The 22,403-nt window shown below is 41.3% G+C and overlaps 1 protein-coding gene across 1 annotated transcript in view; it reads right to left on the bottom strand.

The window, feature by feature from the left end:
* Nucleotides 1–22,403, bottom strand: part of RRAGD (Ras related GTP binding D) — a 39,815-nt gene that overhangs the window by 12,773 nt on the left and 4,639 nt on the right. The window contains exons 2-5 of the mRNA XM_045867228.3: nucleotides 9,497–9,792; nucleotides 4,010–4,209; nucleotides 2,756–2,870; nucleotides 1,611–1,753 (exon numbers count right to left, since the gene is read on the bottom strand). Of these exons, the coding sequence (XP_045723184.1) occupies nucleotides 1,611–1,753; nucleotides 2,756–2,870; nucleotides 4,010–4,209; nucleotides 9,497–9,792 (754 nt within the window). The remainder of the gene's footprint in view (nucleotides 1–1,610; nucleotides 1,754–2,755; nucleotides 2,871–4,009; nucleotides 4,210–9,496; nucleotides 9,793–22,403) is intronic.

Genomic DNA, 22,403 nt, shown 5'->3' on the forward strand with positions numbered 1-22,403 from the left:
CAGTTAGCTGGGCTGGCTCCTTGTGGCTCCAGCAAACACCGAGGAAACTCCAGGGCCCAAGCCAACTGGTGACCCAGACTGGTTCTTACTGCACCTGATGGGTTCTCAGGAGCACTGCATTCCGCCACGGAAAAACAATCTGACTCCTCCTGCTGCCGCCCTCCTCATGTTTGTTTTAGCTGGGTAAGAGGAACTCTGATTAACATCATTTACATGAACAGTTTACCACTTACATCTAATTACCATATGGCACAATAATGATTACGCTTATCATTAAATAGGTGCCAGATTAATTGTGTCTATTGTATTTGATTACCACAGCAATCTAGACTGTAATCAGGATACATTCAGTTTCCATGACTATTTCAAGGTCAATCCACTTAGAGTTTAAAAACAATAGAATGCTATAGAGCAATAGTCTTGGAAAACAAGGTCTATTTCTGAAGCCAGATGGCAGTGTTTAATAATAATAATAATAATAATTAATAATAATAATAATGGCAGCAACATTTATCCAGGGCCTACCAGCTGAAGCCTAACGATATGTCATCCTCACTACAGTATAATAGTATCACTTTCCCTATTTCATAATGGAAGGGACCCTGCGTGCTTGTGTGTATAGCAGAAAGAATCTGAACTGAGGGGGCAAAGGATTTTCAGACAGAGGAAGAGAGAAATGGGGAGACCGGGAACCTCACCAAAGTTGACGGAGGAGGCTGTGTGAGGCAGGTAACAGCTGGTGAGTAAAAGGGAAGATGAATAAGAGCCTTACCCATCAATGATTGGATAAACATGTAAGATCCAATATAAATCGACAGCAACAACTTGATCTTAATAAGACAGACAAACTAATTCATATCCATTTACTCTATATGACACCCATTCAGGAAATTTAAAATTATGTGGAATTGTTTCTATGTCTGGTACGACAATCAATTTTTTCCACTTCTTGTTTATTTTATAATATTGGAAGTGTACAGGAGGTTCTGTTTCCCAAGACTCTAAGACCATGATAATAAACAGGTAATGTTGTTTGCTTAGTTTTGTAATTCTCTGCTGCTCATAAAAGACAAAGTATGTTAAAGAAAATCCAGCAGTTATTTCCTATAATGAAGAAAGTAATAGAACTGTTGTTAATATGAGATATGTATTTAGAGTTCGAGGATCCTATTAGTCTCTCCCAAGTGTGTATGACATTATGATATGATGACAGATTTTTCAGTAGAAGAACCAGGAATCAGTTAGATTTGAGTTCAAATTCCAGTTCTGTCCTTTATTGACAGTGTGAGCAGGGGTCAGAAATCTAACCACTCTGAACCTCAGTTTCCCCATTTCTGAAATGGGGATAATAATTCCCACCTCATGGAATAGCAGGGAATTAAATGATATAATGTATGCAATACATTTATTAGTAAAATGTCAGACATTTACTCAATTATTTTTGGTTGTTATTGCATGCTAAGTGGTATATTTATTTACAGATCTCAGTCATTTAAAACAAAAGTATTAAAATCAAATAAGTAAATGCAAATGTTACAAAGGTTATGAAAGGTTTCATTTTCTAATCTGAAGTATGGCTTATTTGTACCCTTTAAGAATATTTTACTTACCCATAAATACAAGAGATGTCGATAACCACATCGATCATATCACAGCAGAGCTCATAGGTTTGCATATCCACTGGGGTACTATCAGTTGCAATATAAATTTTACTGACCACATCAAAGAGAAATGCCTTTTCAATTCCAGAATTCTGAAACAAAAAGAAGATGCTATCTTAAAGGGACAATGATTTTAGAACATGTCATCACTGTATAAAAAAAATTACATGCCATTCTCAATGTAAAATATGAATGAACAAAAATTAATTTACTAAAAGTTTTGTTCTATTTTATTACAATTTAAACCTCACATAAACCTTTATAATGGATTTGCATAAGAAATGGAAAATTCTTATTTTTCATAAATTATTTACTGTAGGTAAACAAATTGGGCAGTGTTTCCTGGCTCTTAGAGATGTACCTGCAGTTAGGAAAAGGCAAGTAAAAACACTAATTTTACTGACTGTAAATTTTAAAATAAAATAAATTTAGGGACACCTGGGTGGCTCAGTTAGTTGAGCGTCTACCTTCAGCTCAGGTCATGATCCCAGGATCCTCACAGCAGGTACCCTGCTCAGCAGTGAGTCTGCTTCTCCCTCTCCCTCTGCCTGCCACTCCCCCTGCTTGTATTCTCTCTCTGTCAAATAAATAAAATCTTTAAATAAATAAATAAATAAATAAATAAAATTTTAAAAATAAACAAACCCAAACTATGGAGCGACAGAGTAAATATGAGTACAACCAACAAGTCTGACTCGAGTCAGCAGCAGAGCTTTCCTAGACCTGACGGTCTATAGGATTCATTCAGCCAGCACATCATCCACAGTGTTAAACAGATAGAAAATATTCAACAGGTTATATATCTTAGCGCCACAACCACCCTTAAGCTTCCTGTATCTCGTAGGGCTCTATCAACATTGAATGACTGCCTACAATTTAATAAACACTCTAATTATACCAGGGCAGTACAGGAATGGTTTGGGGAGTGAAATGTTAGAGAACATAAAACAGCATGTAGGAGCAATCTTCCAGAGTAATCCCTTCAGTGACCTTGCAATGCCGTAAGAGCAAACAGAAATAAGACTATTTTCACGCCTGCAATGTTATTCTAAAATCCTGCAAATGATTCTACCGGGAGAAAATTATTTACTTACTGAGATAAAGATGTTTAGCAAATTCTCCAGGGTGGGGAGTTGTGGAATCAGTTTCTGAACCACTTTGCTAAAAGCTTCAAATATTGAATGATCATATATGCTTGTCAAATAGAAGCTGAAAGAGAAAACAGTATTTCGTCACATTTTCCTTCTGACTGGGGAACAGATTGCTTAGGCTGTCACAACACTGGTGCCCGGCCGTGTGTACCTATAGTCCCTACGCACGCATTCTAGCCCCCTTCAGAACTTACAATGACCTCAGCAAAAAATGAACGTGTCTTAACAAGCCATTCTTCCCCAGCTCCCAAAAAGCAAGAATTGTGCCCATTCTCATCTGCTGACTGGCTGGACTGGAAAGCTTAAAAATACAGTGGTATGTGCCCATATGAGCTTCCTTACATTCTGCAGAAGAATCCCCACCAGGTCATCTCTATACACTCCTGTTAGGTTAGTAATGGCTATGTTACTGGTATTGAAGCATCTAAGATCTTCATCTTCCAATCTGCAAATCGAATGATGCATACAGTTCCCCATAAAAAACTAATAGAGGGGCACCTGGCTGGCTTAGTCGGTGGAACATGCGACTCTTGATCTTGGGGTTGTAAGTTCGAGCCCCATGTTGGGAGTAGAGATTACTTAAAAATAAAATCTTAAAAAGAAAAACAACTGGGGGCGCCTGGGTGGCTCAGTTGTTTAAGCGACTGCCTTCAGCTCAGGTCATGATCCTGGAGTCCTGGGATCGAGTCCCGCATCGGGCTCCCTGCTCGGCGGGGAGTCTGCTTCTCCCTCTGACCCTATCCCCTCTCATGCTCTCTCTATCTCATTGTCTCTCTCAAATAAATAAATAAAATCTTTTAAAAAAAAAAGAAAAAAGAAAAACAACTGACAGAGAAGTGGTTTTCCTCTGTATTTCTATTTGAATTATCTTCAGAATTCTCTTTTACTTGTGACTATAAATACTATCATATTTATCAAGAATTATAAACTTCAGCATTGATTAACTTCCTGGATTATGTTCCTGAGTTTTATGTTTTTCAAATGTGGGGAAAACATTAGCTTTGACCATTTGTTTAAAAAACAAAAACAAGAACTAGAATTAGCACATGCAAAGCTTGCTTTGCCCAAATCCTGTCCCAATGTGTACAGCACAAATAGGGTAAACAGGTGAACACCAAACTGCTCGTGCTGACTTTGGACTCCACACCTGCTTTTTTCCGTTGATTACTGTGATTCCGGAAGGGTTTCTGTTCTCACCTGAGGTGAATTTTTTCTAATCCAGCATCTGCAAGGTCATCGTTTGCCCTCTGATGAATATCTCTTTGGGTTTCAATTTTGTGGTCATCTGACAGACCATCCACTTTATGAATAAACACCTCGAAGTTGATGTCAGTGTTCACTTTGTAGGCCCTGGTCACGGTGAGGTGGAGCCTGGCCAAGGCTTCCATGTAGTCATCCTGGGAACAAAGGCACATTCCTGTCAGGGGAGGCCAAACCCTTCTACGCTGCCTTCCACAGACACTCTTTTTTCCCCAGTTTTATTGAGGTATGATCAACAAATAAACACTGTGTACATTTAAGGTGTACAATATGATGTTTTGATATATGCATACATGATGAAATGATCTTCCCAATCAAGTTAATGAATCTACCCATCACCTTACTTCACAGTTACCTTTTTTTTCTTTCATATACACTCCTAATTTGGAAACCATGTGGGTACAATCCTCCAAAATATTTTGCAAAAGCCCAAATAAAAGCTGGTTTCACGGAATTCAAGTTGGAAAACTGAAGTTTCATGAACAAAGAGATGAAAAAGAAAGGCACGAAAAACACAGCTGTAGGCAGTTATGATGTAGCTTGATGACAGTCATTAAGATCAGCGTTGCAGTTTTATGAATTCAAAATGACCCCATACCACCTAGAACCTTCCCTGGGATACTATTCTTCCCACATTTTTGAGTCCCTGGGTGAACAGTGATAAACAGAGATGGAAATGTGATATGGGTTGCTGGGAGGATGGGGAAGGAGCCAGGAGGAAAGATAAGAGCACTGGTCTAGAGCAGAGGTCAGCAAAGCATGGCCCAAGGGCCAAATTGGATCCACTGTGTGTTGCTTATAAGTAAAGTTTTATTGGAACACAGCCATACTCATCTATTTACATATTGTCTATGACTGCTTTTGTGGTGCAGTGGCAGAGTTGAGGGGTGTTCCTCTGTGGAAACTCCTCGGAGATGGTACAGACAGCCTGCAAAGCTTAAAATACTTACCATCTAGCCCTCTACAGAAAGAGTTTGCTGACATCTGATCTAGAGTAACTGACCCAAATAACGCAATACTGTTTTTTTCTCCTTCCTACAAATGACACTTTTATGATAATATGATGAACATCTGCGTATGCATCTCCTTGTTTAAGAAATCAAACAGCAGGGGTGCCTGGCTGCCTCAGCTGGAGGACCATGCAACTCTTTTTTTTTTTAAGTAACCTGGGCACCCAACATGGGGCTCAAACTCACAACAGTGAGATCAAGAGTTGCATGTTCTATCAAGTGAGCCAGCCAGGCGCCCTGAGCATGTGACTCTTGATCTTGAGGTCGTGAGTTCGAGCCCCACATTGGGTATAGAGATTGATTAAATACATAAACTTAAAAAAAAAAAAAGAAATCAAACAGTAGACACTGAAGTCCCGTGGGTCTCTCCCCAACCTCCCAGCCCACCCCATCACTCTACCCCCCCACCCTCCAGAGGTATCCACTATTCCTGAGTTTAGTGTTTATTCTCAATCATCTCTTTATATGTTACTACATATATATGTATCCCTAAACAACATACAGAATTCATTTACATTGTCTTGAAAATCAGGGGCAGGCTGCAAAAGGACAACAAAGGAAGCTTTTTGGGTGGTAGAAATATTCTATATTTTGACTGTGGAGTCGTTACAACTTATACCCATTTGTCAAACTCACTGAACTGTAAACTCACAATGAATGCATTTTATTGTATGTAAATTATACCTCAAAAATTGTTATGGTTTATGTCGTTAACTGAAGAGGGGAGTTAAGGGGACACGTCTGTGAGTAAAACTAGCCAATGTCAAGAGAGTATCACAATCTCAAAAGATCAGAAGTTGTTACTGTAACTTCCTGCCAGCCATATAAAATGATCTGATTACCAACTAAGTGATGAAGTGGCACGTAAGTGATGAAGTGGCACGTATCTAGGAGGACTAAAAATAACATTTGAGAGAAGAAAATACTTGGTTTATTCGAACAGAGGGCACGTGGCTGATTTTCCCCACTGTGTCTGTTAATATTTCCTACAACAAATAAAAATACAAGAAAAATACACCGCCTTAGTTCCTATTCCAAAACTAGATATAGGGGGTGCCTGAGTGGCTCAGTCGTTAAGCATCTGCCTTCGGCTCCGGCCATGATCCCAGGGTCCTGGGATCGAGCCCCGCATCGGGCTCCCTCCTCCACGGGAAGCCTGCTTCTCCTTTTCCCACTCCCCCTGCTGTGTTCCCTCTCTAGCTGTGTTGCTCTCTGTCAAATAAATAAATAAAATCTTTAAAAAAAAAAAAACTAGACCTAGGAATTACAGGCAGGTCAAAATCACCAATGTAGATGAAGCCGACACTTCATTTTGGATCCCGAGACATGGCTTCAGGGGGCCAAGGGTGGCCCTGGGGTGTGGGACATGTTGTGGGCTCTGCCTGGGGGGCTGACAGTGTCATGCAGTTAGCTCACAGGAAATCACTCTGGATCGTTTCATGCTCTTTCATTTTACAACATTCTGGGAGGACACATTTTCTCCTTGGTGAAATATTTATCTGGCAATCCTGTGATTGTGAGGAATTCACAAGGAAAAAATAAAAATTTGAGGCGTCAGACCAACAGAGCCCTGTTTAGAAATACAGGCAATGACGTGCAAGTGCCTGCCAAGATCGCCTGAAGTTTGCTTTTCTTTTCAGTGCTTGTAATTGCATCATATAAAAATTCCTGAAAACATGGTTTTTACAATCTGCTTCCAATACAAAAGTATATATTACACAGACTCTAAAACAGCTTATTTCATTATTCCTTCTTTTTAGTAAATGATAGCTCTCAACAATATTTTCCTACCCTTTTTGAAAGTGGAACTTAAAAAGACAAATTTCTCAAACATTCTTATACCTTTCTATTCCCTACAGCTAGGGGGGGAAAAAAAACCCACAAGAAACAAAATAAAAGAAAACACACATTTACCAACCCAAATTGAAGGGCCACTTTTCATGTTCAGGTAAAATTAAAACCAAATCACAGTTGCAACTTAAAAACAGGCAAGCGAACCTATTTTTAGCCACCTTATAGCCATAGTACAAACACCTAGGATAGAGCTGCGTTGGACATTTGAATTCTAGAAATGCCAGTTGCTACATAAGCACAACATGGTATTGAAGTGAGTACTTACTACGCCACTGTCTTGAAAAGAGAAGTCCTCTGACTGGAATCTACTTACCCAAGGGTCGGGCTACGACCACTACCACTGCCACCTGGTTCAACAACTACAGAAACAGCAGCGGAGTGACTTGGGGAAAAACTTGGAGCTTCGAAGAGACAGCTGAGTGGGACATAGACAAGAGCTCGCCCCCCATGCAGCAGCGCGCCCACAACCCGGCTGCTACGTCCTGCTCAAGCTCCCTAATTTATGGTGCCAGCAGACCTAGGCAGGAAGGCAGGGGCTACTGCCAAGGCCACAGATGGGCCAGAAAACAGGTCAGTACAAGTGGGAGAGCCAGGAAAGCAGCGACTGACAGCAGGGCTTGGACCTGATGCAGGTGTCTACAAGCGTGCATTTCCAGATGGGCCCGGGAGAGGGGAGGCACTGCTGTTCACAGATCAGGCACCAGAATGTAAAGTCTCCCCGCCCCCCCCACACACACCACCACCAAAAGAGAAAGAAAGAGCCCCTCCTCCCAGATGGCCACACTCCCACAGCTACACTAGAAGTACGCAGTGCAATCACTTGGAACTAAAAGGCTTAGTTGAAAATTTCATTATTATATTAAACAGGCACCTAGTTCCCTGGATGAATTTATGAGGCTCTCAGGCATGAGCAGTCTTCTCAGAGAATGGGTTTTCCAAGAGCGGGCTCAGAACCATTATTATTAACAGTTTACATGTCCCTGCCTCCTTAACTCCATTGGCACTTCTGGAAGGGGCAGGTGTGCTTGGCCCATCTGTCTAATTGCAGGTCCAGTTTCAGGGAAATATCATGCCCTTGAACTTAGAGCTGGTTTAGTGCATTTCTGGGAGGACTTACTGCCATTTATCCCCCACAGCTGTAAAAGAGAGCCCTTGGGAGAGCCTTCAAGCTCAGCTAGGCTTCCAGGACACTTTCTAAGAGTGCCTGGACATAGAGAGTTTGAAGGGCATCATTGTCTCAGTTCTATTCCCTGTACTCTTTCCTAAGACTGGCATGCCTGAGATGCACCTGCAGTCTGCTGCTTCCCTCCCCACCTCCCCCCTTTAACTGCTGGCTCCCACTTCACAGGAGAAAGGCCCAGAGGACCAAAGAGACAATTCAGACCACTAGTTTGTATACTAATAAAGTGAGTAACTGATTCCTGGGTACAAAGGCTCTTTACCAGTCAGGGGGTCCCCACGTCTTTGCTTTCAGCAAAGTTAAAGGAAGGCCCAATCAGGATGTCTACTGATAAACTACTAAAAACAATCCTTTGTGATAGAAAACTGGGCAATTTAGAGGATATAACTTGGAAAGTGTTTAAATAATTGAGCGAATGCTATAACAAAACTCACCCCATATCCATCTACTTATTTATGTGAACAAGGTTTCTTAGCGCTTACATCGACACAATCAAAAATAGAATTGATGCCAAATCCTGTCTTATTCAAGCATGGATACGTGAATTAAGTGGAAAAATATCCATCATCTTAAAAGATATACTTATCAATCAAAATTTTACTTTTTATATTTAGTAGTTACCTATAAAATATTAATAGTTATGCTGTCAATCAATTGTGTACTAGTAATAATTAAAATAATTTAATTCAAAAGAAAAACTTCATACTTAGAATTTTATCTTCCTAGGAAAGAGTAAACATTTTATTTATTCATTTTTATAAATGTAATTTTCCTCTTTATTTTTTATTTTTATTATTATTATTTTTTAAGATTTTATTTATTTATTTGACAGAGAGAGAGACAGCGAGACAGGGAACACAAGCAGGGGGAGTGGGAGAGGGAGAAGCAGGCTTCCCGCAGAGCAGGGAGCCCGATGTGGGGCTCGATCCCAGGACTCTGGGACGCTTAACAACTGAGCCACCCAGGCTCCCCGAGTAAGCATTTTAAAATGCAGACTTATATACATATTTTTGTTGCAGAAAATCTGTACTGTTTTACAGATGTCTGCCAAGAGTATCGGGGGCAGGGGACATGTAGTTGCTGTCCTTGGCCTGTATGGTGGCCCTCTCCATCTGTAAGGTTTCTGTGATTTGCTGAGACCTACACAACTCCCTGACGCTGCTCGCTGCTCATTGGTTAGGGTTCCACAGAGGGAGACTTTTCCCCTTTGCAACCCTGAGAGGCCCCACTGAGAAACGCTTGTTTGGTAAAAAGGGCTATTCCTGATTCTAAAAACCACACCAAAACCAACACAAAGGAACTGGTTTGAACACAGGGGAGGGATGGCCTCTGTGGGGAGGAGGGGTCTGCAGTCCCAAGTACCCCAAGACTGAACTTTACCTGGGAGTCGATGACAAATATCAGTGCTCCTGTTCCGCGGAAGATCATCTCATAGTCAAATGTAGGGTCAAAAAAGTCAATCTGTCCTGGAAAGTCCCAAATCTGAAAGTTAACAAAGGAGCTATTGGAAACATCTTCCCGGCAGATCTTGTTTGTGCTCTCCAAGAACAGTGTTTCGTTGGGAGACATTTTATGAAAGACAACTTTCTGAATAGATGACTTGCCACTTCTCCTCAGGCCCATGAGCAGGATTCTGGGCTTCACCTCAGTGCTGAAGGGATCGCTGAAGTCCAGAACTGGAGAAACCACAAAACAAGAATGAGGGTGAGTTTCTTTCACAGCGGTTAATGAGAGGAGTTTCACTTCCACCTCAGATGTGATTTATGATTCACAGACAATGCCACTCTTCCAAATACAGAGACTGCTAACTACCTCATTCCACTCATCGAGGGGCCTTTTAGTAAGTGCAGAACACTGAAAAATGCTGTTTCGCTACCTGTCACACCATTCCAGAGGGCAGGAAAACCTGTACAACTCCGTATCACAAGCAGCAAATCTGGAGTGTGAAAAGTAGAGCTTTCCTGGAGCAGAGTGTGAGGGGAAAAAAATCCAGTCTTAGCATTCCAAAGCAATGTCTTCTTTGTCTAGATCATCAGAGTCTCTATGCCCTAAAGAGATGCTTGTTCATTTGAGTTATGCTTCAAACAATTTTGGACTTCATCAAAATTTAAAACATTTGTGCTTCAAAGGACACTATAAAGAAAGTGAAGACAACCCACAGAATGGGAGAAAACACCTGCAAATCACCTATGTGATAAGGGACTAATATCCAAAATATATGAAGAACTCTTACAATTCAATAATAAAGACAACTTAATTTAAAAAATGGGCAAAGGGGGCGCCTGGGTGGCTCAGTCGTTAAGCGTCTGCCTTCGGCTCAGGTCATGATCCCAGGGTCCTGGGATCGAGCCCCGCATCGGGCTCCCTGCTCTGCAGGAGGCCTGCTTCTCCCTCTCCCACTCCCCCTGCTTGTGTTCCCTCTCTCGCTGTGTCTCTCTCTGTCAAATAAATAAATAAAATCTTAAAAAAAAAAAATGGGCAAAGGATCTAAAGAGGCATTTCTCCAAAGAAGATACAAAAATGGCCAATAAGCACATGAAACAATGTTCCGCATCATTAGCCATCCAAGAAATACTAATCAAAACCACAATAAGACGCCACTTCACATCCACTGGGATGGCTATAATCAAAACGACAAACAATAACAAGTGTTGACGAGGCTATGGAGTAATTAGAATCCTCACCCACTATTGGTGAGAACGTAAAAAGATGTGCTTTCAACAGTTTGGCAGTTTCTCAGAAGGTTAAACACTGAGTCACTATATGACCCACCAATTCCACTCCTAGGAATATATTCAAAGAAATGAAAACATAAGTCCAATATACATGAATTTCTTTTTTTTTTTTTAAGATTTTATTTATTTATTTGAGACAGAGAGAATGAGAGAGAGAGAGAGAGCACATGAGAGGGGGGAGGATCAGAGGGAGAAGCAGGCTCCCTGCCGAGCAGGGAGCCCGATGCGGGACTCGATCCAGGGACTCCAGGATCATGACCTGAGCCGAAGGCAGTCGCTTAACCAACTGAGCCACCCAGGCGCCCTACATGAATTTCTTTTTTGTTGCCTTCTGGCAACCTCTCTTATATTTTTCTCGGTCCCTGGTCCTGATCTAATTCAATAGTGACTGGAAAGTAATTCTTTTTTCCCTTATTGTAACTAATAAATTTTTCCAAGTCTCTACAATGGTCTAAAATACATATTAATATTTGATAATATCTTAGTGAATTTCATTACTATACATAATATTTTGATGTTTGAATTTGCAGTAGGTTTCAGTAAACACACAAATTTCAGGTAAAACAATAACTGAATAAAGAAAAAGCAAGCAGGTACAGATGTGCACAACTGCTACTCCACTATAAGCAACAATTTACTCCTACCCTACCCACACATTCTTCTCCAGTTCAACCTAACCCAATTCAACGATCTGCTGATGATATACTATAGAAGCAATAATGCGGAAGGAAAGCACCCAAAAAAGTCACCAGCTTTCTTCTTCTTCCTCAGTCATCATATGCTACTCACTCACAGTACTGTCATTACAAGTCCATCTTAGCAAAAGCAGGGCATAAATTAAAAAAGAAAACAGGGCTTCGAGTTTTAAAATTTTCAGACTGGTAACATGTCACAGTCCTCCCCTCCCACAGTAAATCAATCTCTAAAAATAACAGAAAAGGTATAAACCATAAATAAATAGATGAACAAATAAACATAAATATCTGAGCTTAAAACAAAACAAAAAAACCTTAAAGTCGACAGATTTCAGAGAAATCCCTAAGAAACACGAAGGTCATGGGCACCTTGGTGGCTCAGTTGGTTGAGCGACTGCCTTCAGCTCGGGTCATGATCCTGGAGTCCCGGGATCGAGTCCCACATCGGGCTCCCTGCTCGGCGGGGAGCCTGCTTCTCCCTCTGACCCTCCTCCCTCTCATGCTCTCTGTCTCTCATTCTCTCTCTCGCAAATTAAAAAAAAAAAAAAAATCTTAGAAACACGAAGGTCAGATTGAAGAGGGAACCTGCAGCCCTTGACCAGGAATGGTAGGGTTCTGCTGCAGAAGGTAGAACTGGTGGAAGCCCAAACAGGGAGGGGCATGAAGACAACCAACAGCGTTGTTATTTGGAGAAGCATAATGAGAAAAGCCAGCAGATAAACTCTGAGCGCTACTGCCACCCACCCACCTACCACACACTTCCAGGTAGGAGCAATGACTATAGGAGTTTGGGTATGAGGGAGAAGGCAGTGCTCCAGGGGCTCAGGATGCCCAGCAGGAACAGGGAGCACCCACACTCCCATGCTCCAAGGGTTCTGCCCTTCCCTAACTCTCACTACAGTGTGTGGAGTTCAACAGGTAGAAGCAGTACCATCTTCCCTCCAGACATTTCCTCAAAAGTCTAATATGCATATACCTGAATATACATCTGAAGAAGCAGAGTTCATAAAGGAGTCAGAGTAAACTTCCAAGTTAAGTATAATTAAAATATTCAGAGAAAATGTGATATCCATAAAACAAGAACAGACAGTTTCAGAATAAGAGCAACCATGAAAAAATGGCCTTAGAGATCTTAGAAATAAAAATATAATTGTGTGTGGGGGTTGGATATATGGATTGAAAAGCAGAATAAAGACAGATAAAGAGGGCAATAGTGAAATGGAACATCAAATCCCCTCAGAATGTAGTACAAAGGGATACAGTGCTGGAAAGTATGACATAAAGGTTAAAGTGACATTAGGAGTAATTATCTCAAACCAGTAGAAAATAAATACTTGTGAAAGTACATTAGAAAAGCGTCCAGAAGGATACACAGCAAACAAAGAGTGTATGGGTGAACGATCTGGGGGAATCATCAAAGGGATTTTGGCTTTAATTTTTTTTAAGTTTATTTTTTTTAGTAATCTCTATATCCAAAGTGGAGCTTGAACTCATAACTCTGAGACCAAGAGTCGCATGCTGCTTCGACTGAGCCAGCCAGGCACCCCTGTGGCTTTAATTTTAAAAAGAAAACACATTTTATATATATATATATATATGTATATGTATATGTATATGTATATATATACATATATATAATTAAAATTAGTTTTGAAAAAAAGATTAATGTATAGGGAGTCATAGCGGACACATAAATATTTTAAAATATTAAATACTCTTTAAATTGTGATTTCAACTCCACATTTTCTTGTTAAGTGGTTGTTGTAAGGTTTCTGTTTTTTCAATACAATAAATATATTGATTACTGTACTCAAAGTAGTAGATTGGTAAGGTTGGCTGGACAAAAAGATATGCAAAACAAGATTCCTATCTTGGAGAAACTTAAAATCCAGTCTAGACAATGTGGTATAGGCACAAAGATAGACAAATAGATCATTGGAATAGAATAAGGAGTCCAGAAATAAACCCACATATACAAGGACAGCTGAGATTTGACAAAGATGAAGAGCCAACCCCATGGAGAAAGGATAGTCATTTTTACCAAATGGTACTAGAACAACTGGATATCCATATGCAAAAAAAAAAGAATTTCAATCCACATTTCACACCATATACAAAAATTAACTCAAAATAGATCACAGGCCTAATTTTAAGCCTAAAACTATGCAACTTCTAAGGAGGAAATATTTATGACCTTGGGTTAGGCAAAGATCCCTTAGATATAACACCCTCCCCCCAATATTGATAAATTGGACTTTATTAAAATAAAAACTTCTACTCTTCAAATGACACCCTTAAAATAATTTTAAAAAAGGCAAGCCACAGATTAAAAGAATAATATTTGTAAATCATATATCTGATAAAGGATTTGTATCTGGAATACGTAAGGAACTCTAAAAACTCATTAATAAGAAAACAAAATTCAATTTTTGGAAAGGTGGGGGAGCAAGAGATTTGAACAGACAATTCACCAAAGAAGACTTATGGAAGGTAAATTCACACATGAAAGGATGCTCAGCACATCATCAGTCATCAAGGAAATGTAAATCAAAACCACAATGAGATACTACTGCATACACAGTAAGATGGCTAAAATTAAGAACACAGACAGTAACGAATGTTGAGGATGTGGAGGTACCAAACTCTCATGCACTGCTAGTGGAAATGTAAAATGGTACAACCATTTTGGAAAATGGTTTTGTGGTTTCTAAAGAAGTTAAACATGTATTATATTATCCCAGCCATTCCACAGCTATATATCTACCTAAAAGAAATGACAGTATATGTCCATACTTGTACACAAAGGCTCGTAGCAATTTTATTTTTAGTAGTCAAAGACTGTTAACAACCCAAATGTCCATCAGCAGGTGAATGGATAAACAAATTGTGGTGCATCTCAGCAATAAAAAGAAATAAACTGTTGACATATACAACATGGATGAATATCGAAATGATTATGCTGAGTGAAAGAAGCCAGTTGAAAAAGACATACTCTGTGATTCTATTTACATAAAGTTCCAAAAACTGTAAACTCATCTATAGTGACAAATAGCAGGTCAGTGGTTGCCTGGGAAATGGAAGAGGTAGTGAGAAGGGGTCAGAGGGAGCAACCTTGAAGGGGTATAAGAAAACTTTTAGGGGGTGATGGACACGTTCTTAGTTACGGTGATGGTTTCCAAGGTGTACACATACGTCAAAACTTATCAAATAGGTGTACTTAATTTTACGTCAATTGTACCTCAGTACAGCTTATTTTAAAAGATTTATTTATTTATTTATTTAGACAGAGAGCACGGAAGGGGGGGAGGGGCAAAGGGAGAGGGAGAGAAGTCCTCAAGCAGACCCCACTGATCATGGAGCCTAACACAGGGCTCGATCCCAGGACCCTGAGATCATGACCTGAGTCAAAACCAAGAGTTGGTGGCTTAACTGACTGAGCCACCCAGGCACCCCCTCAATACAGCTCTTTTAAAAAATGTATTCTTGGGGCACCTGGGAGTCTCAGTCTGTTAAGTGTCTGCCTTCTGCTCAGGTCATGATCTCAGGGTCCTGGGATTGAGCCCCATGTCATGCTCCTTGCTCAGCAGAGAGTCTGCTTCTCCCTCTCCCTCTGCCTGCCACTCCCCCTGCTTGTGCTTTCTCCCTCTCTTTCTCTCTGTCAAATAAATAAAATCTTTAAACAAAAATTTTAAAGTAAATAAAAATAAAAATAGGGGCACCTGGGTGGCTCAGTCGTTAAGCGTCTGCCTTCGGCTCAGGTCATGATCCTGGGGTCCTGGGATCGAACCCCGAGTGAGGCTCCCTGCCCAGTGGGAAGCCTGCTTCTCCCTCTCCCACTCCCCCTGCTTGTGTTCCCTCTCTCGCTGTGTCTCTCTCTCTCTCTTTCAAATAAACAAATAAAAAATCTTTAAAAAAAATAAATACAAATTAAAAAACAAAAATAAAAAATACTTGACAAAAAAAATTTTTTTAATGTAGTCTCAAGGACAAAAATGGAAACCTCAAGAGTTATAGTTGTTCTATTATTATTATTGCCTCACAAACTAGTGTTAGATCAATGCAAAGAGTAGGGGAGAAATGCCCACGGCAGTGGGAAGGAACTTAGTGCATTACAAGGGTTATGAATGCAAACAAAGCAGTGCAGGATTTGGATGGGGTTGATGGCCCGGAGGGGGGAGGGGGAAGGAGGCTCTCTAAGAAGAGCAGAGCCCAAAGCTAGGCAAAGGCACCATGCCTTTCGTAGAACAGGAAAATATGGGTGCAATGAAAACTCAGCAACCACATATGAAGGTACCTTCCATATGCCAAGTACTGTACGAGGCACTCTCCACACTTCATCCCATTCAACTCCTTCAGGAATACATAGTATTATCTCTATTTCACAGGTAAAGAAATTTCAGGCTTGGGAAGATCAAGTAACATTCCAACTGAGGGCTGGCCCACCCAAAAGTCTATGCATTCTGTTTCTTCTGTGCAACACTCAATCCAATCAAAGAAAGCAAAAGTCCACATTAAATTATGTACAAGCTCAGAAATATTTAAGTGTTTATACATGTTTTTATTTCTTCCCAATTTATACTACTGGATATCAGTGTAGATTTTAACTTATCTTCATCAGGGTCTGCAAGTGTCTATGCGGCATGGCCATCCATGCTGGTGCCTTGGAGGATGGACTTCCTCCTCCTCCTGGGAGAGTGGAAGGTGATGGAAGGTCACCGCGTAGAGAGGAGGTAGTGTATGTGCAAGTTTATATACACAGACTGGCTGGGAAGCGAGATGCACATGCCAGTACACACATTGGAAGTATTTCCTTCTCCCTGCCAAATTCAAACACAGGCCACCAATGGTAAACTGCTGGGAAATGGTGGGCCAGATCGGCAAGGGTACCATCAACTCTGTGGAGACCCGTCAGACCCATGGAGATGCATTTTACATTTAGCTGGTATGGACACATGCCAGATACCTTGCTAGACATTTCTGCAAACTTTTACCCCCTCCTCCCCCCCCCACACCCCCATCCCCCTGGCAATGAGGAGGTACAAGTCTGTTTTGCACCTGAGCAATCTGGGGGAAGGAACATGCCCAAGGTCACAGGGCTAGTATGTGGTGGAGTCCTCACCTAGAACCTTAGCCAACAATCAGATGGCATTCAACAAAAACTGCAACAAAGAAAACAGAAGAGACTAGGAAATACCAGAGTACATCATGCATAATAGGAGTACATACCGCTAACGAAACTCTTTTAGATTTACTTAGACAAATGTGGTGTTGGTTCACAATATAAATGTATTTGTTATGTGAACCACAGTCAAAAACACTTTGTTGACCACTGCTGTTGACCAGGAGAGGTTTCTTATATCACAGAGGACTGCTGACAAAAATCCTTCCTTTGGGGGCCCTGGCTGGCTCAGTCAGTAGAGCATGACTCTTGATCTTGGGGTCATGAGTTTGAGCCCCACACTGGGTGTAGAGATTACTTTAGAAAATAAATAAAATAAAGGAAAAATTGATTTGCCATTGCTCTCAAGCATGATGGGCCTCTAGGGTCTGATACAGATCATGTGTATTTAAAAAAAAAATCTCTCCTCTAATCCTTTCCCACCTCCCCTTAAGTATCTCTGCTTCGGAAACCCTGTGGGGTTTCCCAGAGGCTCTCACCCACTCTGGGAGTGATAGCAGGGAGCGCCCATCAGGAAATGCATCACCCAAACTCCTGGTCTCCTGGACAGCTGGCTCTCTCCACTGAACTTTCCCTGTGCATCACCGCTCGCTCAAGAACATCCTGAGAAAGGTGAAAGGAAGAGAATGAAGAAGGAGAGCTGCAATATAAGGGCTAATACTTTTTTTAAAAAGAAGATCAAAAAGGAAACACAGGATTTGGGACTGGAGATGGAATCCCAGGGAGGGCCCTTTAAAAGTGTCAGCGGGTGTGGAGGAAGTTGCCCAGAGAGGTGAAATTTACCAGAGGGCAGTTTGCTCGGTTTTATAAAGGTTCCCTGATCTTCTGCCAAGTGTTAGACTGGGCTGAGCCAGGGGCTGCAGACACAAAGGAAAGATTCATTCCTTAGTGATTAGAGGAAAAAACAGACAAGAAAAACTGACAGTTACAGTGCACTGTTACGGAGGTGTTATGGGCTCAGAGGACTCCCTGGAGAAATATCTGAGTCTTAAAGAAAAGGAGGCATGAAAGAGATGAATGAGGGAAAGGTCATGCCAGTAAGAGATTCTGGCTTTCCTGGAGTTTAAGGAATGTAGTTTAAAGGCAAGAAAAGGCTGCACACTGTCCAGTGACTTCCTTCAGCATTTCGAATAAAATCCAAACACCTTCTTTCTGCAAAGGCCCTACATGGGCTACCCTCTCATCCCGTGCCTGGTTCATCTTCCCCACTAGTTCCCTATCTTGTAACCACACTGACCTTCCGGTTCCTCACCCTGGGGTCTGTACATGCTTCTCCCTCCACCTGGCTTCCCTTAGCTTTCTTCCCACTCAACCCAGCAGCAATTTACCTCCTCTCAGCTGAATCAGACCCCATCACTTCCTGATTACCCTGTCTTAATAGTACTTATCACTGAGGGGCGGGGGCTTGGGTGGCTCAGTTGGTTAAGCCACCAACTCTTGATTTTGGCTTAGGTCATGATCTCAGGGTCTTGAGATCGAGCACAATATCTGGGCTCCTCGCTGAGAGGGGAGTGAGCTTGAGATTCTCTCTCTCTGCCCCTCCTTCCACTCATTCTCTCTCTCAAATAAATAAATAAATCTTTTTTTTTTTAAAGATTTTATTTATTTATTCATGAGAGACAGAGAGAGAGAGAGGCAGAGGGAGAAGCAGGCTCCCAAGGAGCAGAGAGCCCGATGCGGGACTCGATCCCAGGACCCCGGGATCATGACCCGAGCCGAAGGCAGACGCCCAACCATCTGAGCCACCCAGGTGCCCTCAAATAAATAAACAAATCTTAAAAAAATAGTACTTATCACTATACAAAATTATCTATTTTATACATTTGTCTTCTTCTCTGTTTACTTGTTTATTGTCTGTCCCACATATACACAGGCAAATTACAAAGCATGTGGCATGAGTCCAATAAATATCTTTGAATAGGTTAGTTGATAGAGAAGTCTGTTACCTCCCCAGCAAACAAAAACTGCAACAAAGAAAAAAGAAGAGACTGGGAAATACCAAAGTACATTATGCATAATAAGAGTAAGTTTCGCTAGCGAAACTTTTCAAGTCTACTTACACATATGTGGTGCTGGTTCACAGTATAAACACATTTTTTATTGTGGACCACAGTCAAAAATATTTTGTCAACCACTGCTAGACTCTGCTACCTCATGGATGAGATACCGGGAAGTCTGGATTTTACTTTGTAAGCCATTAGGAAATCATTAAGGATTTTAAAGGGAGACTAACATGATCAGATTTATACTTCAAGAAGTTCACTCCAGAAACAGAGCCCCTAGAGGGTGTCAGTGGGGAGACAGTGAAGGGGTCTAGAATAAGCCACTGTGCCATAAAAATTATACAGAGCTAAAGATACTGAAGTCCATGAAATCCTTATTTGCCTAAAGCAGAGCCTCCCAAAAGAACTCTATTGCCATAAATCTCCTTCCTGGAAGCAACTCTAATCTTCTCTTGGTGAAGACTGAGACTGAGACAGAAGAGAAGTTGGCACCACACCCAAACAGACATGGTCCCCAAACTATCCTACTCCCATCTGTTCTTCTGTGGGTCCATTTATCTTTCCAAAAAGTCATTTGTTTTTCCATAAATGCCCTTTCCCCAACTCCCTTCCAAGAAGTCACTCATTCTCCCAGAACTGCCCCTCCACCCCTCCCCATCCCATCTTTATTAAGATAGTAATAAAGCCAGAATTCTAAACACCTTTTTTTAAAGTTTATTTATTTATTTAACTAATCTCTACTCCCAACATGAGATCAAGAGTCGCATGCTCTTCTGACTGAGCCAGCTAGGCGCCCCTCTAAACACCTAAGTTGCACTTTTTGTGAAGTCTCATGCATTAGTACGTAACTAAATTTGGTTTTCTCTTGTTAATCCATCTTTTGTCAGTTTAATTTTCAGGCTCCCAATTCAGAACCTAAGAGAATAGAGGAAAAGTTTTTCCTCCCCTGACAGCAGTTAGGTTATTCTAGAACACAAATGAGAAATGAAAGAACTAAGGCATAGACCATGGAAATGGTCAGAAGGAACAGATTTTGTGACAAGTTCAAATTGACTCAATAGTGTTCAGTGATCCCCTGGACACAGATGACAAGGGAGAAAGAAGCCCCAAGTTCCCAACCTGGCAGACCAAGCTAACAAGGGCCCATTCACAAAGATGGTAAAGGGAAAGAGGCTGAACGGGTATTTGAAGTCGTGGAGTCTGGGGTGCCTGTCCGCCTGCAGCTCAGGTGAGAAAAGAATCTGGGGCCTGGGAAGCACAGTAACATGAGGTCACAGGCAGGTTTGAAGTGGGAATGTAGGTCGCTGGGGCCATCCATGCCTCAACTGCTGGTTTTTCCCCTAATCTTGTTGCCGGAGGGTGAGGGAATTTTTGAGAGATTTTAGCCTTGGCCACCATCAAACAGCTCAAACCAACCTGCTCCAACCTCTTATCACCCAGCAGTTCTCATTTACTGACCACCTGCATAGCACAGAGGGTCACCTCTAATCCTCAAGTGGATAAACTTTATCCTTTACAGATGTAAAAACTGAGGCCTTCAGTGCTTACTACAATAAACACTCAATAGATGTTTGTTGGCTTGGATAACTGAATGAAAGTGACTAAGCAGAATTTGAAGCTAAATTAACTGAAGCTTTAAAAAGAAACTTCCTATCTGACATTGGCCCAGATCAGCACTTGAGTATCAAGAGTATGAGCTTTATGCCTAGGTAGTTTATCTACTGCGGTCAGGGACACCGAACATACCTTACCTATTTTGCACAAGGTCCTGTCAGCACCCCAATTTTCCAAACAGCCTGGCTTTGTAACTAGACTGTTGGAAATCCCAGGGAAACTCAATCATCCAAGGAACAGCATTATGGGGAAGGGCCATGTGACTGGACCTGCAGACTAATTACTTCATCAGTAACTGGCAGATCCCTGTCAAAAACCAACAGGCCTTGTAAATACACAAGGAAGGGAAAGATGCATCAGCGCCTTGAGTACATGGCTGCCTAGGGGCCACACCTGGCTGATCTGCGGGTTGGGAATGTTCACAACAAAGAATTCAGGAAAATGGGAACTAAAGGCCTGACACAATTCTAACAGCGTTGGTCTTCCCTTCCTAAGCCCACGCAGTCTCTCAGAGAAGAATGAGACATCATAGGAAACACACTTCATAAATGCCAAAAAATATTATACATTTGAGAACTATTCTAATTAAGGAATGTTCTCCAAGAGGTGACACCTTTGAGCGAGTCCAAAATGGGAAAATGAAACAGAGATTTAATGAAAAATTAGGAAAACGTGGTGGCAAAGTGATGGCAAGTGGAATGGTTTAAAACAGTACTTGGATAGTGACAAACTGGGGTTCAAGTCCCAGCTCTGCTGTGTACCAGCTGTGTGACCCCATACATGTCCCCTGGCCCATGAGTCCTTATCTAGCAGCCTGTGTATACACATCACCCCCCTTCTTTCTTTTTTTTAACGCCAGCCCAAGCCTAGGTAACGAGAGGGCCTCTTGTGGAATGCGGCTGCAGTGAGAAGCTCACATAGCCTTAAGGGAAAATTAGAATTTCTTTGCTATTAGTATTCTGTAGGGTCATCAAAGGCTTAAGTTTCTATTTACTCATGCTTTTAGGAAGAGGCCTCTGGTTTGTTTCTATTTACAACATTATCTGCGATCCTTTACCTTTCCGATCAATGGTACCACTTATACATTCACGACCCAGGAGCTCAGGGGTACCTGGCTGGCTCAGTTGGTGGACCATGCCACTCTTGATCTCAGGGTCATGAGTTCAAGTCCCACATTGGGTGTAGAGCCTATTTAATTAAAAAAAAAAAAAAAAAAGACCCAGGAGCTCTGGGAGAAATTCCGTCCTAAGTGGGAATTAAATATGTGAATGATAATACCATTAATAAAAGAATATGCAAACATCATAAAGATTCATTGTCCATTTGATCAACTACTTAGTAAGGAGAATTAAATGCAAACAGAACATATATTTTCAAAGGCATGAAAGTTTTTGAAGGTGATTTTATTTATATGTGAAGGACCAAACCTTTCTCTTTCACATCACACTGGCGGGTCACTAAAAAATTCCATATATGAATATTTCCTTAACATACATATTCAGTAACATTTCTAATGTGTTCTGATTTACTAATGCTTCTGTAAGAAGAAGAAAAGTGCTCTTGTGAACTTTTCTTTTTCTTTTTTTTAACACTCTGAGAGTGATCCAAGTTGGTTTTCTGAGATCCTCTACCTTATGCACTGAGAAGCCAAGCTGGAGTCTCCCCCAAAGGTCCTCAAGAGAAAGTTGAGAGCATCTTACATGATTCAGGCCAGGAGTGAAAAACCCATTTGTCTTGAGTTTCACAGCAGAAGCAGGGAAAAGCCACTGTTACAAGACAGCTTGAAAGCTTTCACGGAAGAGGAAGAACAGAAAAGGTTAAAAAAAAAAGGTAAGGATGAATAAAGGAGGTAGAGAAGAAAGTGACAAAATGAACAGAAAAGAGGTGGCCGAGGTATGAAGTGAAATTGTGTCACCAACAACAGCTATGGGGTCAGGGGACGGATTGAAGCAGAGGGTAAACAGACAGACACACAGTCAGCTGGGGACTGACAAAGTTGATCTTGCAAACTCAGAACTACATCCCTTATCCAGAACTCTAGAACTTAGTTTCTGCTTCTTT

This window comes from Mirounga angustirostris, unplaced genomic scaffold, assembly GCF_029215605.1.
Source record: "Mirounga angustirostris isolate CCGP_5_RB_7025 unplaced genomic scaffold, mMirAng1.0.hap1 SCAF_8, whole genome shotgun sequence".
Classification (NCBI taxonomy): Eukaryota; Metazoa; Chordata; class Mammalia; order Carnivora; family Phocidae; genus Mirounga; species Mirounga angustirostris.